Genomic DNA, 14,101 nt, shown 5'->3' with positions numbered 1-14,101 from the left:
CACATCACCCCCCCCCCCACTCTTGTTGACATAACACACATCATGACTCCCCCCCCCCCCCACTCTTGTTGACAAACACACAGTCATGACCCCCCCCCCCCACCCAACTCTTGTTGACAAAACACACATCATACCCCCCCCCCTCCCCACCAACTCTTTTGACAAACACACAGTCATGACTCCCCCCCCCCCAATCTTGTTTGACAAAACACACAGTCATGACTCCCCCCCCACCACTCTTTTACAAAACACACATCTGATCCCCTCCCCACCAACTCTTGTTTACATAAACACACATGACCCCCCCCCCCCATCCCAATCTGTTGACAAAACACACATCATGACCCCCCCCCCAACTCTGTTTACAACACACATCAACTCCCCCTCCCCCACCTTGTTGACAAAACACCATCATGACTCCCCCCCCCCAACTCTTGTTGACAAAACACACATCATGACTCCCCCCCCCCCCAACTCTTTGACAAACACACTCATGACTCCCCCCCCCCACTCTTGTTGACACAAACACACATCATGACTCCCCCCCCCCCCCCACTTGTTGACATAAACACACAGTCATGACTCCCCCCCCCACCCACTCTGTTTGACAAACACCATCATGACCCCCCCCCCCCACTCTTGTTGACAAACACACATCAGACTCCCCCCCCCCACCTCTTGTTACAAAACAACATCACTCCCCCCCCCCATCCAACTCTTTGACAAACACCATCATGACTCCCCCCTCCCACCCACTCTGTTACAAACCACATCTGACCCCCCCCCTCCCCCCAACCTTGTTACAAACACAGTCATGCCCCCCTCCCACCCAACCTGTTAAACACAGCAGATCCCCCCCCCCCACCACTCTTTTTCAAACAACACTGCCCCCCCCCCACCACTTTTACAAACTAGACCCCTGACATAAACACACAGTCATGACTCCCCCCCCCCCTCACCCACCCCAACTCTTGTTTGACATAAACACACAGTCATGACTCCCCCCCCCCCTCTCCAACTCTTGTTTGACACAAACACACAGTCATGACTCCCCCCCCTCCCCAATCCCAACTCTTGTTTGACAAAAACACACAGTCATGACTCACCCCTCCACCCCCCCATCCCAACTCTTGTTTGACATAAACACACAGTCATGACTCCCCCCCCCTCCCCCACCCCAGCTCTTGTTTGACATAAACACACAGTCATGACTCCCCCCCCCCTCACCCACCCCAGCTCTTGTTTGACACAAACACACAGTCATGACTCCCCCCCCCACTCTTGTTGACCCCATCGTCCCCCCCCAACTCTTGTTGACATAAACACACAGTCATGACTCCCCCCCTCCCCCACCCAACTCTTGTTTGACATAAACACACAGTCATGACTCCCCCCCCCCTCCCCCACCCCTCTTGTTTGACACAAGCACACAGTCATGACTCCCCCCCCCCTCCCCACCACCAACTCTTGTTTGACATAAACACACAGTCATGACTCACCCCCCCCCCCCCCCCCCCCACCCAACTCTTGTTTGACAAACACACAGTCATGACTCCCCCCCTCCACCCACCAACTCTTGTTTGACATAAACACACAGTCATGACTCCCCCCCCCCCCCCCCCAACTCTTGTTTGACACAAACACACAGTCATGACTCCCCCTCACCCACTCTCCACTCTCCCCCCCCCCACTCTTGTTTGACATAAACACACAGTCATGACTCCCCCCCTCCCCCACCCCCCCAACTCTTGTTTACATAAACACACAGTCATGACTCCCCCCCCCTCCCCCATCCCCAACTCTTGTTTGACAAAACACACAGTCATGACTCCCCCCCCCCTCCCCCACCCAACTCTTGTTTGACATAAACACACAGTCATGACTCCCCCCCCCTCCCCCATCCCAACTCTTGTTTGACACAAACACACAGTCATGACTCCCCCCCCCCCCTCCTCCCACCCCAACTCTTGTTTGACATAAACCACAGTCATGACTCCCCCCCCCCCTCCCCCACCCCAACTCTTGTTTGACATAAACACAACAGTCATGACTCCCCCCCCCACCCCACCCCCCTCTGTTGTTTGACATAAACACACAGTCATGACCCCCCCCCCTCCCCACATCCCAACTCTTGTTTGACATAAACACACAGTCATGACTCCCCCCCTCTCCCCCACCCAACTCTCTGTTTGACACAAACACCACAGTCATGACCCCCCCCCCCCTCACCCCACCCCAGCTCTTGTTTGACACAAACACACAGTCATGACTCCCCCCCCCTCCCCCACCCCAACTCTTGTTTGACAAAACACACAGTCATGACTACCCCCCCCCTCCCCAACCAACTCTTGTTTGACATAAACACACAGTCATGACTACCCCCCCTCACCCACCAACTCTTGTTTGACATAAACACACAGTCATGACTCCCCCCCCCCCCACCAACTCTTGTTTGACACAAACACACATTCATGACTCCCCCCCTCCCCCACCAACTCTTGTTTGACATAAACACACAGTCATGACTCCCCCCCCCCCCTCCCCACCCCACTCTTGTTTGACACAAACACACAGTCATGACTCCACCCCCCCCTCCCCCCCCCAACTCTTGTTTGACATAAACACACAGTCATGACTCCCCCCCCCCTCCCCCACCCCAACTCTTGTTTCACAAAACACACAGTCATGAACTCCCCCCCCTCCCCCACCAACTCTTGTTTGACATAAACACACAGTCATGACTCCCCCCCCCCCTCCCCCACCCAACTCTTGTTTGACACAAACACACAGTCATGACTCCCCCCTCCCACCCCAACTCTTGTTTGACATAAACACACAGTCATGACTCCCCCCCCTCCCCACCCCAACTCTTGTTTACATAAACACACAGTCATGACTCCCCCCCCCCCCCCCCACCCCAACTCTTGTTTGACATAAACACACAGTCATGACTCCCCCCCCTCCCCCACCCCAACTCTTGTTTCACATAAACACACAGTCATGACCCCCCCCCCTCCCCCCCCCCAACTCTTGTTTGACACAAACACACAGTCATGACTCCCCCCCCCCCCCTCCCCCCTCCCCCAACTCTTGTTTGACATAAACACACAGTCATGACTCCCCCCCCCTCCCCCATCCCACTCTTGTTTGACATAAACACACACATGACTGACTCCCCCCTCCCCCCTCCCACCCCACTCTTGTTTTGACACAAACACACAGTCATGACCCCCCCCCCTCCCCCACCCCAACTCTTGTTTGACACAAACACACAGTCATGACTCCCCCCCCCCCACCCCAGCTCTTGTTTGACATAAACACACATGTAACGAATGGACCAATCAATTGATCTCACACTCATAACCTGCAACGTTTTAACTTTTTTTTTTTTGGTAAAAATTCGTACTCATTTTTGTAGTTTTAACCATGTTTAGCCATTGAACAACGAAAGAAAAGTATAGATAGTATGCGCTTGGCTAAGAAGCTCATAACATTGCCATCCGGAAGTATAACGGACAAACACACAAAACTGTGTGTAAACATGAACGTTTATAGTCAGGTTAATACGATTTAGTGAGAATTACTCATAACGCGGATGGCAAAAAAAACAATAACAAAGACCCGAGTCAACTTCATTCTATCTATAGAAATGATAGTCTTGTGTTGTTTCAACATATAGATAGATCACATAGTAACTATAAAATTCGTATGTTCTATCCAAACCATATATCCCTCTCCCAAACACACCAAGACAGGACCTCGCTTGCCTGTATTGACCTCTTGTCAACTAAAGAACGCAAAATTTCCGGAACCCAATAATAACAGCTAATAGTTGAATGCACTTGTGAGTAAGGTCTCAAAGTTCATGGTCCAGTAATACGAGGATTTTGACAAAACGCCTTAACCCTTTCCTTACCAACTACATTAAAGATCCAACCAAAAGAGTGCCTGCATTCAACAACGCCAGGAAATACTGGATTTCCTCAATCCGCCTCTTAACTGGACATGGCAGAACTGCATCAAATATGTGCAGATGGAAACTTGGAACCAGTGATACCTGCCAGAAATGTCAGGCAGCCCCAGAGACCAGCGATCACATCGTCCTCCACTGTCCAGTCACTAAACTTGAAGGTGGCTACGAAACCGTCCTTAGGGCGGAGGAGACTTTAGAAGCTGGGTTGACGAAATAAAGTTGGAGATGTAGCCATACGCTACTACTACTACTACTACCAACTACAGGAAAATGGTCACATTTGTTACGATACAATGAACGGTACTCTTAAATAGATTTGTTTGTACGTCACAACATTTGAAATCGTGTTTTGTAAAGCTCGTCTTATTGAAGATATTATGAATAAAATGTACCTACTGCTTTCAATTGAGTTTTTAAAAATAAATTTTTGTGTTGAATAAGTATAATATCTCGGGAATAATCCTGAAATTAGTCAGTAAGGAGGGAGTTAATGCTTTCTGGTTCTCAACAGAAATGAAAGAGGATAAATTGAAAAGCAGAACTAATAAGTGTAAACAACAAAGCTCTTCAAGTCCTACAGCCACGAGTGGAGACATACTGTCAAAAAAAGCCAGATTCTCTCATTTTTGCTAGATTTACGGAAACAAAGTCATGTGAACAATAATTTTCAAATATTTAATGGACTATTAGGTCGTAACAAGTCCACTACTCTATCAAACAGTATATATATATATATATATATATATATATATATATTATATATATATATATATATATATATAAATAATATAATATAATAATAATAATAATAATAATAATATAATAATAATAATAATAATAATAATAATAATAATAATAATAATGATAATAATAATAATAATAATAATAATAATAATAATAATAATAATAATAATAATAATAATAATAATAATAATAATAATAATAATAATAATAATAATAATAATAATATTAATAATGATAATATATACTTTATTCATCCAAACAAATGGAAATTCGTTTACAGACGTGGCATGCATAAAAATGAATTGACATAAACACACAAATAATAATGTTGTCTTTCTAATGAATTCATAACATTTTAAAAGGAAAATAATGATATGATTAGAAAAATGCTTGACAACGATGATAATCAGAATGATATGGATTTCTCATAAAGTATTGTTTTCAAATAGAACCAATTAAATCTTACGAACTTCACCCATTACCAGCAAAACGTGTGTATGTCTGTCTGCATGTGTAAACACGCTTGTTCATCGATAACTAAGGCAATTAATCGTTCAGTCTCCAATGGTAATGTTCCATCTATTAATTAAATCTTGAGATAATTTTAGATAATTATATTAGATTGTCATAATAATATAGGTGAAAATGTGTGTGTATATATATATATATATATATATATATATATATATATGTTGTGTGTGTGTGTGTATGTGTGTGTGCAATGGAAAAGAGATAGATGGAGAGAGAGAGAGAGAGAAGAGAGAGAGAGAGAGGAGAGAGAGAGAAGAGAAAGAGAGGAGAGAGAGAAAGAGAGAGAGAGATAGATAGAGAGAGAGAAAGCGAGTTAGTATCGTTCCTTTGTTATTATCAACTAAATCAGTATGATTTATTGGACTTTCTCAGTTAAATCCAGCTCCTAGCTTTATATAAATCAGAGAAATTTACAACAGAAGCAAGTGATCCAAATGATGGCATACAAAAATTTGCCACGTCAGTCAGTGACAGACTGATTTTGCTTCACATTTTTTTTGTTACTGAGTAAATGCAACTTTTATTGGTGTTATTAGTGTGGAGTGGCTTTGCAGACAATCATTAGTCTTTTTATGGTTTCCTACAATCTAAATCTACGGTCATTTTAATGTCTCTGAATGACACGTCAGTGACAATGGAATTCCCCTTGCTGAAGTTGGAGCCTTGAAGTAATGGTGGGCAACCGAATGGTAGCTTTGTCGAAAACAATACAGCTTCGAGGGGAAGGCAGCAAGCGGTTCGTTCGCTAGGCTTCAAAACCAACTGCATTGACCCCAGAATGATAGTCTCTACTAAATATCCAGTATCTTCACCACCTGCAAAATAACAATGATCCTCTATCCAGATTTCATGAGTCTTTTTCTACCCGAATTATCACACGTCCATTCCTGTGCCAGATGTATGTTTACGTTCACCCAGCTCCATACATCTTTGGGTGGCATCCATATCAAAGTTGTCTTGGATCATTTTCCTGCCACGTCGTTCCACATTGGTGATATCCCTGTCGTAATACTCTTCAACAGTCGTAACGTCACTTCCCTCGGAATGACGCATGGTAACTTAGTAACTGGCTCCAAACGATCGGAACAATGGCGGACGCCCTTATGAAATATTTCTCCGACGAGCATAAAAGCGTATCCAGAGGGATAACTGCGGCACCTGGGCGTTGACAAAATCCGAAGAAGAACATCTGGATGCCTTCCATCGCACACAGCTAAGAAGGGTACTGGACATCAAATACCCAAAAAAGATCTCAAATGAATCACTCTATAAGATCACAAAAGAAAGACCAATCTCCCTTGACATTTTACAACAACGATGGCAACTTTTCGGTCACATACTACGCAGGGACAAAAACATACCAGCTAACCAAGCCATGTCGGGATACTTCCAAAACACGGGAACCTTTTCAGAGGAAGACCGATCACAACACTCCTGTGATCCTAACAAAAACCTCACAACACTTGGACAAAGCATTAGTCTCATCACGGCAGGGACCTTGAAAATCTGAGAACCCTAGCAGAGGACCGGCAATATTGGAGAAACCTCACACAGGAAATACTGGGAACAGCCAAGGCGACCCGATCTTTCGGTCGAGACGCGAAAGGCATCTAAGTCAAGTAAGAGGGAATAATCCCCATTATAAATATGATCATGTTTGACTTTTACACATTCTGATCACAAGACATATGAAAAGTTCTAGCAAGCATGAAGAATAAAAAGTACCGATTTTCTTTGTTTAGAACCACGATAGCCGCCGTTGCTGGGCGACGTGACATCAGACTACTGAATCTAATTCGATAATCGACTCCTCAGGATTGATTGTGAAATTCCAATTCCATGTCTTATCGATAGATACAATAAGATTTCTTTTCGCAGCTTTACGAGAGTGGAACCGATAAGGTATGCTCTGCGAAACATTCATGCATTGATACAAATTTTCTAAGTTATGTAAATAGCATTCATTGTTAATTTGACAATATTGAGTATATTATAATCAGTATTTCAAATGATTTAAAGCTAGAGATTTCATATAAGTCTTTGGTAATTACGACATGATGTAGATAATATGCCATAAATAATAAATTCAAAATTTAATGCAAACCACATAAGTTGTAAGTTTATAGGGAATGAGATTAGCGGAAGAGTAGCGTTCCTTGATTGGACGTCACCGGCGGAAAAGTTATTAGAGAGAGAACGTCATGTTGGTTGTGCGCAAACGTCTCTCGTCCTCGCTTCCGCGCAAAACCAATTTGACGTTCTCTCTGTAAGGTGACGTCCAATCAAGGGACGCTACTCTTCCGGTAATCTCATTCCCTATAACAGTTAAAGAGAATTGTTTTTATTCGGAAACAAGTATGACGTGAACTCATAATCACTCGCCGGAACTACGTGTCAGCATGAGATTTTTTGGAAATTACGAGGAAATTCATCTCTTACTTTGTGGTGCGTAACGTATTTATATATTTAACAGTGTGACATATACACTTTTATAACAGTGGTTTCAGAGTAGTTTTTTTTTATTGGGAATGAGATTAACGGAAGAGTAGCGTCCCTTGATTGGACGTCACCCATAGTCTGTGACGTCATCGGCGGAAAAGTTATTAGAGAGAGAACGTCATGTTGGTTGTGCGCATGTGTCTCTCGTCCTCGCTTCCGGTGAAAGCGGCTTGAGACATTTCAAAACCAAATCGACGTTATCTCTGTAAGGTGACGTCCAATCAAGGGACGGTACTCTTCCGCTAATCTCATTCCCTATTGGTCCTAAAGGAGAACACTTTTTTGATATGGCATCAACACGGTCAAAAATCTATAATCAGTTAAGACATTGATTCAGAGGTTGACACAAATGTTTACAAATTTTGATAGAGAGACTGCCTCGTAAGGAGAGGGTTAAAAGGGTCCTCAAAAGACAATTATTATTATTTACATTCTTGATGAACGAAAAGAACTAATCTGTCATTTTTTTCCCTTTTAAAATTTTAATAAAGGTACGTACAAGTATGCAATAAAAGCCAAAGACAAGGTTGTTGGATTGTTGGTAAGTAAAATTAATATTGCCAGATCTATTAACCACCAATATTTCAAAACGAGTATAGGGAGTGAGATTAGCGGAAGAGTAGCGTCGCTTGATTGGACGTCACCGGCGGAGAAGTTAGAGAGAGAACGTCATTATGGTTTTGCGCATGCGTCTCTCGTCTTCGTTTCCGGTGAAAGCGGAATGAGACACTTTACCGAAAGCGAGGATGAGAGAGACGCATGCGCAAAACCATGCTGACGTTCTCTCTGTAAGGTGACGTCCAATCAAGGGACGCTACTCTTCCGCTAATCTCATTCCCCATTAGAAAACGTTGGAGGGTGGGGGGGGGGGGGGTTTGCCTGAAGCCTGGGATTGTGAAAATACTAACAAAAAAAGTGAAAACGGAGAGACTTCATATAGGAACAATACAGACAATGGACGTTTCGGGTACAAACCCTTCGTCAGCACAGCAATAAACACATGAACCTGGGAAACAAATGTAAAATAAAATGCAGTGTAACTTGTATCGGCTGTACTCAATGGTGTTTGGAATGTGAATGAAACGTTGGTATGGCGTGGGTCAGTGGGTAGGAGGGATTCCCTGGGGTGTGATAGGAATGATAAGCGTAGGTCAGCGTGAGTGTGAGAGAGAGAGAGAGAGAGAGAGAGAGAGAGGGGGGAGAGAGAGAGGGGGGGGGGAGGGGAGAGAGAGAGAGAGAGGGGAGGAGGAGGGAGGGAGAAGAGAGGGAGGAGAGAGAGAGAGAGAGAGGGAGGGAGAGAGAGGAGAGGAGAGGAGAGAGAGAGAGAGAGGGGAGAGAGAGAAAAGGGAGAGAGAGAGAGAGAGAGAGAGGAGAGACGAAGACTCGTAGAAGAGAGTGGGAGAGAGAAGAGAAAGTAGAAGAGAAATAGAGGAGTAGAAGATAATGATAGAGAAAGTGAAGAGAGAGAGAGAGAGAGAGAGAGAGAGATAATATTTTGTATATAGAATGGAGATATAAAGAATAGTAGTACAAGTAGTAAGTATTAGATATATAGTATGATAAAAGTAGTAGAGTCTAGTAGTATAGTAGTAGTAGTAGTAGTAGTAGTAGTAGTAGTAGTAGTAGTAGTAGTAGTAGTAGTAGTAGTAGTAGTAGTAGTAGTAGTAGTAGTAGTAGTGTAGTAGTAGTAGTAGTAGTAGTAGTAGTAGTATAGTGTAGTAGTAGTAGTAGTATGTGTATGTAGTAGTTAGTAGTAGTAGTGTAGTAGTAGTAGTAGTAGTAGTAGTGTAGTAGTAGTAGTAGTAGGTGTAGTAGTAGTAGTAGTAGTAGTATTAGTAGTAGTAGTAGTAGTAGTAGTAGTAGTAGTAGTAGTAGTAGTAGTAGTAGTAGTAGTAGTAGTAGTAATGTAGTAGTAGTAGTAGTAGTAGTAGTAGTAGTAGTAGTAGTAGTAGTAGTAGTAGTAGTAGTAGTAGTAGTAGGTAGTAGTAGTAGTATAGTAGTAGTAGTAGTAGTAGTAGTAGTAGTAGTAGTAAGTAGTAGTAGTAGTAGTAGTAGTAGTAGTAGTAGTAGATAGTAGTAGTAGTAGTAGTAGTAGTAGTATAGTAGTAGTAGTAGTAGTAGTAGTAGTAGTAGTAGTAGTAGTAGTGTAGTATGTAGTAGTAGTATATAGTAGTAGTAGTAGTAGTAGTAGTAGTAGTAGTAGTAGTAGTAGTAGTAGTAGTAGATAGTAGTAGTAGTAGTAGTAGTAGTAGTAGTATAGTAAATATAGTATAGTAGTATATAGTAGTATAGTAGTAGTAGTAAGTATAGTAGTAGTAGTATAGTTATAGTAGTAGTAGAGTAGTAGTAGAGTAGTAGTAGTAGTATAAGTATGTAGTATAGTTTGTAGTAGTAAGTAGTAGTAGTAGTATAGTAGTATGTAGTAGATAGTAGTAGTAGTATGTATAGTAGTAGTAGGAGTAGTAGTAGTAGATAGTAGTAGATAGTAAGTAAGTATAGTATTAGTAGTAGTAGTAGTATAGTAAGTATAGTAGTAGTAGTATAGTAGTAGTAAGTAAGTAATGTATAATAATAGATAATAATAATAAGATATTAATAGTATAATATATAATATATTAATAGTATAGTAGTAGTATGATAGTAGTAGTATGTAGTAGTGTAGTAGTAGTGTAGTAGTAGTAGTAGTAGAAGTTAGTATAAGTAGTAGATAGAGTAGTATAGTAGTATAGTAGTAGAGTATAGTAGTAGTAGTTAGTAAGTAGTAGTAGAGTATAAGTAGTAGTAGTAATAGTAGTAGAGTAGTAGTAGTAGTATAGTAGTAGATAGTATAACTAATATAATAATAATAATAATAATAATATATAATAATATAATAATAATAATAAAATAATAATAATAATAATATATAATAATAATAATAATAATATATAATAATATAATAATAGATGATGATGATGATGATGATGATGATGATGATGATGATGATGATGATGATGATGATGATGATGATGATGATGATGATGATGATGATGATGATGATGATGATATATTAAATGATGATGATGATGATGATGATGATGATGATGTAGTGATGATGAATGATGATGATGAAGATTAATATAAATAATAAATAATATAATAGATCTTATTGTCCATAAATATGCAATTTGTCATTTAGTTACACTTGTTAATGTTAAACGATAACTAAGATTGAACAGATATTTCACTCTTACTTATTTTCCTCTCTCTCTCTCTCTCTCTCTCTCTCTCTCTCTCTCTCTCTCTCTCTTTCTTTCTCTCTCTCTCTTTCTTTCTTTCACACGTGCGATATATACAACATAAACATATTCATTTCGTTTTCAATTTGTTACGATTGTGGCAATTCGACACCAAAAATTATCATCATTATCAATTGGTCAGTTAATCTTACATTAAATAAATTAATCAGTTAATCAGTCAACGAATCAATCCTTGGTTTTTCTGTACCATATGAAATATTCAAAATTTTTATTGCTGATGGAACGAACGTTGATTTATACTTGTTAGTTCTACATTTAATCTGACAAAACCTTCTCCCAGATGGTAAAAGACTAAATTCATGGTATAAAATATGTTTTTTATTGTTGGTAATTGAGAATGCTTTCCTTTCTATTGCTTTTCCATGAATTCTTTCTACTCCATCAAGAGGATGGTTTATTATTTTTGATGCCTCTTTGATAGATTTTGAAATTTTTGATTTATCTTTAAGTCGGCATCCTCCAAACCATATGGTGCAGCCAAACGCAATTACACTTTTAATCAATGAGTCATAAACTCTTAACATAGTTTTCTTCCTTACTTGAAATGTTCTCAATTTCCTTAGGATGTATAATCTTTGGGCAACTTTCTTAGATATTATATTAATATGTTGAGAGAAATTGAGGGAACTATCAATGGTTATTCCTAAATATTTAAAATAGTCAACTATCTCAACATCATCTTTAATAATAATAATAATAATGACTTTTACTATAATCCATTACAGAATTTCACCAATGTAAATATAGGACTGCCGCCATACCTTCCTGACAGTCTGACCATATCTCCTTGTGAATTGGATGTAAGTTCCTTGATAACTATTTATATCCTTTTCTATCTTTATAGGGGGGTCTTTCTTTCCTTTCCCTCCTTCTCCTCCTCTTCATCTTCCTACTCCTCCTCCCCCTCTGTCTCCTTATTCGTCGTCTCCTTTCCCTCCTTCTCCTCCTCCACCTTCTCTTCCTCCTTCTTCGCCTTCTCCTTTTCCTCCTCTTCCTACTCATCCTCCTCCTCCTCCTCCTCTTCCTCCTCCTCCTCCTCCTCCTCTTCCTACTCATCCTCCTCCTCCTCTTCCTCCTCCTCCTCCTCCTCCTCCTCCTCTTCCTACTCATCCTCCTCCTCCTCCTCCTCCTCCTCCTCCTCTTCCTCCTCCTCCTCTCCCTCCTCCTCTTCCTCCTCCTCCTCCTCCTCTTCCTACTCATCCTCTTCCTCCTCCTCTTCCTCCTCCTCCTCCTCCTCCTCCTCCTCTCCCTCCTCCTCTTCCTCCTCCTCCTCCTCCTCCTCTCCCTCCTCCTCTTCCTCCTCCTCCTACTCCTCCTCCTCCTTTTCCTCCTCCTCCTCCTCCTTTGTCTTCTTCTTCTTCTTCTTCTTCTTCTTCTTCTTCTTCTTCTTCTTCTTCTTCTTCTTCTTCTTCTTCTCGTGCTTGTTCTTGTTCTTCTTGGTCTTCCTCTTGTTCTTCTTAATTGCACTTGAAATATATATATATATATCGGGGACAAGGTAGGAGTACTTCCGGTTGACCGTTACTAGACCATCCCGCATTCCGGGCCTATTAGTGGGCGCCTCCTGAATTGTGACTAATGGAGATCCAATCCAACCCGGTTCCCGAAAGGCATCGTCCATCCCGGGCTCCATACTACTACTATGTTCTTCATAATTTTATGCTCAGGAAACAGATTCACGAATGGCGAAGCGATTTGCCCCCCCTAGCCAAATACTACCGTATTCGTGGCGCCAGGTTCATCGGCATGGTCGTCCGTGCCAGCAGAAGGAATAAATAGTACCGATTTTCATTGTTTAGAACCAAGCTGCTGGTTGCTGGTTGGACGTGACATCAGACTGTTGAGCCCTATTACATGAATTTGTTCAGAGGTTGGATCATTACACAGTTATAGGATACGTTTTATTTCTGCCATTTATTTTTTATTTCAAATCATATGATAAAATGACTCAGAAAAGTAGAAAACGATAAGGGCTGCATGAAGCCGGTGATCGTAAAATACTAACAAAAGAGTGAAAATGGAAAGGCTTCGTATGGGAACAAAACAGACAATGGACGTTTCGGGTACAAACCCTTCATCAGCACGAAGGGTTTGTACCCGAAACGTCCATTGTCTGTTTTGTTCCCATACGAAGCCTTTCCATTTTCACTCTTTCGTTAGGATAAAATGACTCCTAACTTACCAGCCCTTTTAAATTATATGAATTTATTCGGATGTCATCATCATCATCATCATCATCATCATCATCATCATCATCATCATCATCATCATCATCATCATCATCATCATCATTGTAAACGAATTTCCATTTTTTTTTGGATGAATAAAGTATATTATTATTATGATTATGATTATTATTATATTATTATTATTATTATTATTATTATATTATTATTATTATTATTATTATTATTATTATATTATTATATTATTATTATTATTATTATTATTATTAAAAATGCTGATGATTTGATGTTGTCTGCACCTCAGGCTGCCTGTCGCATGAAGGAGCTCCGTGAGCGCATACGTCATGTCTGTGATGTGGACAAGAAGGTCAAGCGCACATCAGATCGAAAAAAAACTTTCTCAGGATTTCTTAATCACGAGCACAGACTGTTATACTTCTCAATTCCGAAGGTAAGGCAAATTCAACAATGATAAGATTAAATTTTCAACATTTTGGGACGTGACTAGCTACCTATACGTCGCATAGTGTTCAAGCCAAATGGTAAAGAGAAGAGCGCTCAGGATATATTATAACGGTAGAGCGAATATATATAGCCCGAACCATCAACATAAATAACAGACTAGAACCGTGGCCTTCGTAAAGTTATGGCCTGATACTGGCCAAAAAATGACGTCAAAATGCCAGTCTTTTGCCACAAAAATAAACAAATCGTGAGTTGTATTCAATAGTTCAACAAATGAAATAACTTGTTTCCATGAGCTCTACTAACGACAACTCACTAGGCGATGCAAAAACAAAATAATGACGTCAAACTGTCAGTCCTTTTGGATTTCAGTGTCAGGCTATAGATAGTATGCAGATGACGTC

General features: G+C 40.9%; 1 protein-coding gene across 1 annotated transcript in view; it reads left to right on the top strand.

Annotated features, from left to right (window-relative positions):
• The window catches only part of LOC144967008 (uncharacterized), a 50,502-nt gene that overhangs the window by 28,928 nt on the left and 7,473 nt on the right, over positions 1–14,101 (top strand). Inside the window, exons 3-5 of the mRNA XM_078903737.1 lie at positions 8,239–8,288; positions 11,772–11,846; positions 13,537–13,683. Coding sequence (XP_078759863.1) covers positions 8,239–8,288; positions 11,772–11,846; positions 13,537–13,683 — 272 coding nt within the window. The remainder of the gene's footprint in view (positions 1–8,238; positions 8,289–11,771; positions 11,847–13,536; positions 13,684–14,101) is intronic.

The sequence above is a fragment of the Berghia stephanieae genome, chromosome 3, assembly GCF_034508935.2.
Source record: "Berghia stephanieae isolate SIO BIC M18660-M18661 chromosome 3, UCSD_Bste_1.3, whole genome shotgun sequence".
NCBI lineage: Eukaryota > Metazoa > Mollusca > Gastropoda > Nudibranchia > Aeolidiidae > Berghia > Berghia stephanieae.
The sequence above is the reverse complement of the archived record's forward strand: the minus strand, read 5'-3'. Positions and strand labels throughout refer to the sequence as shown.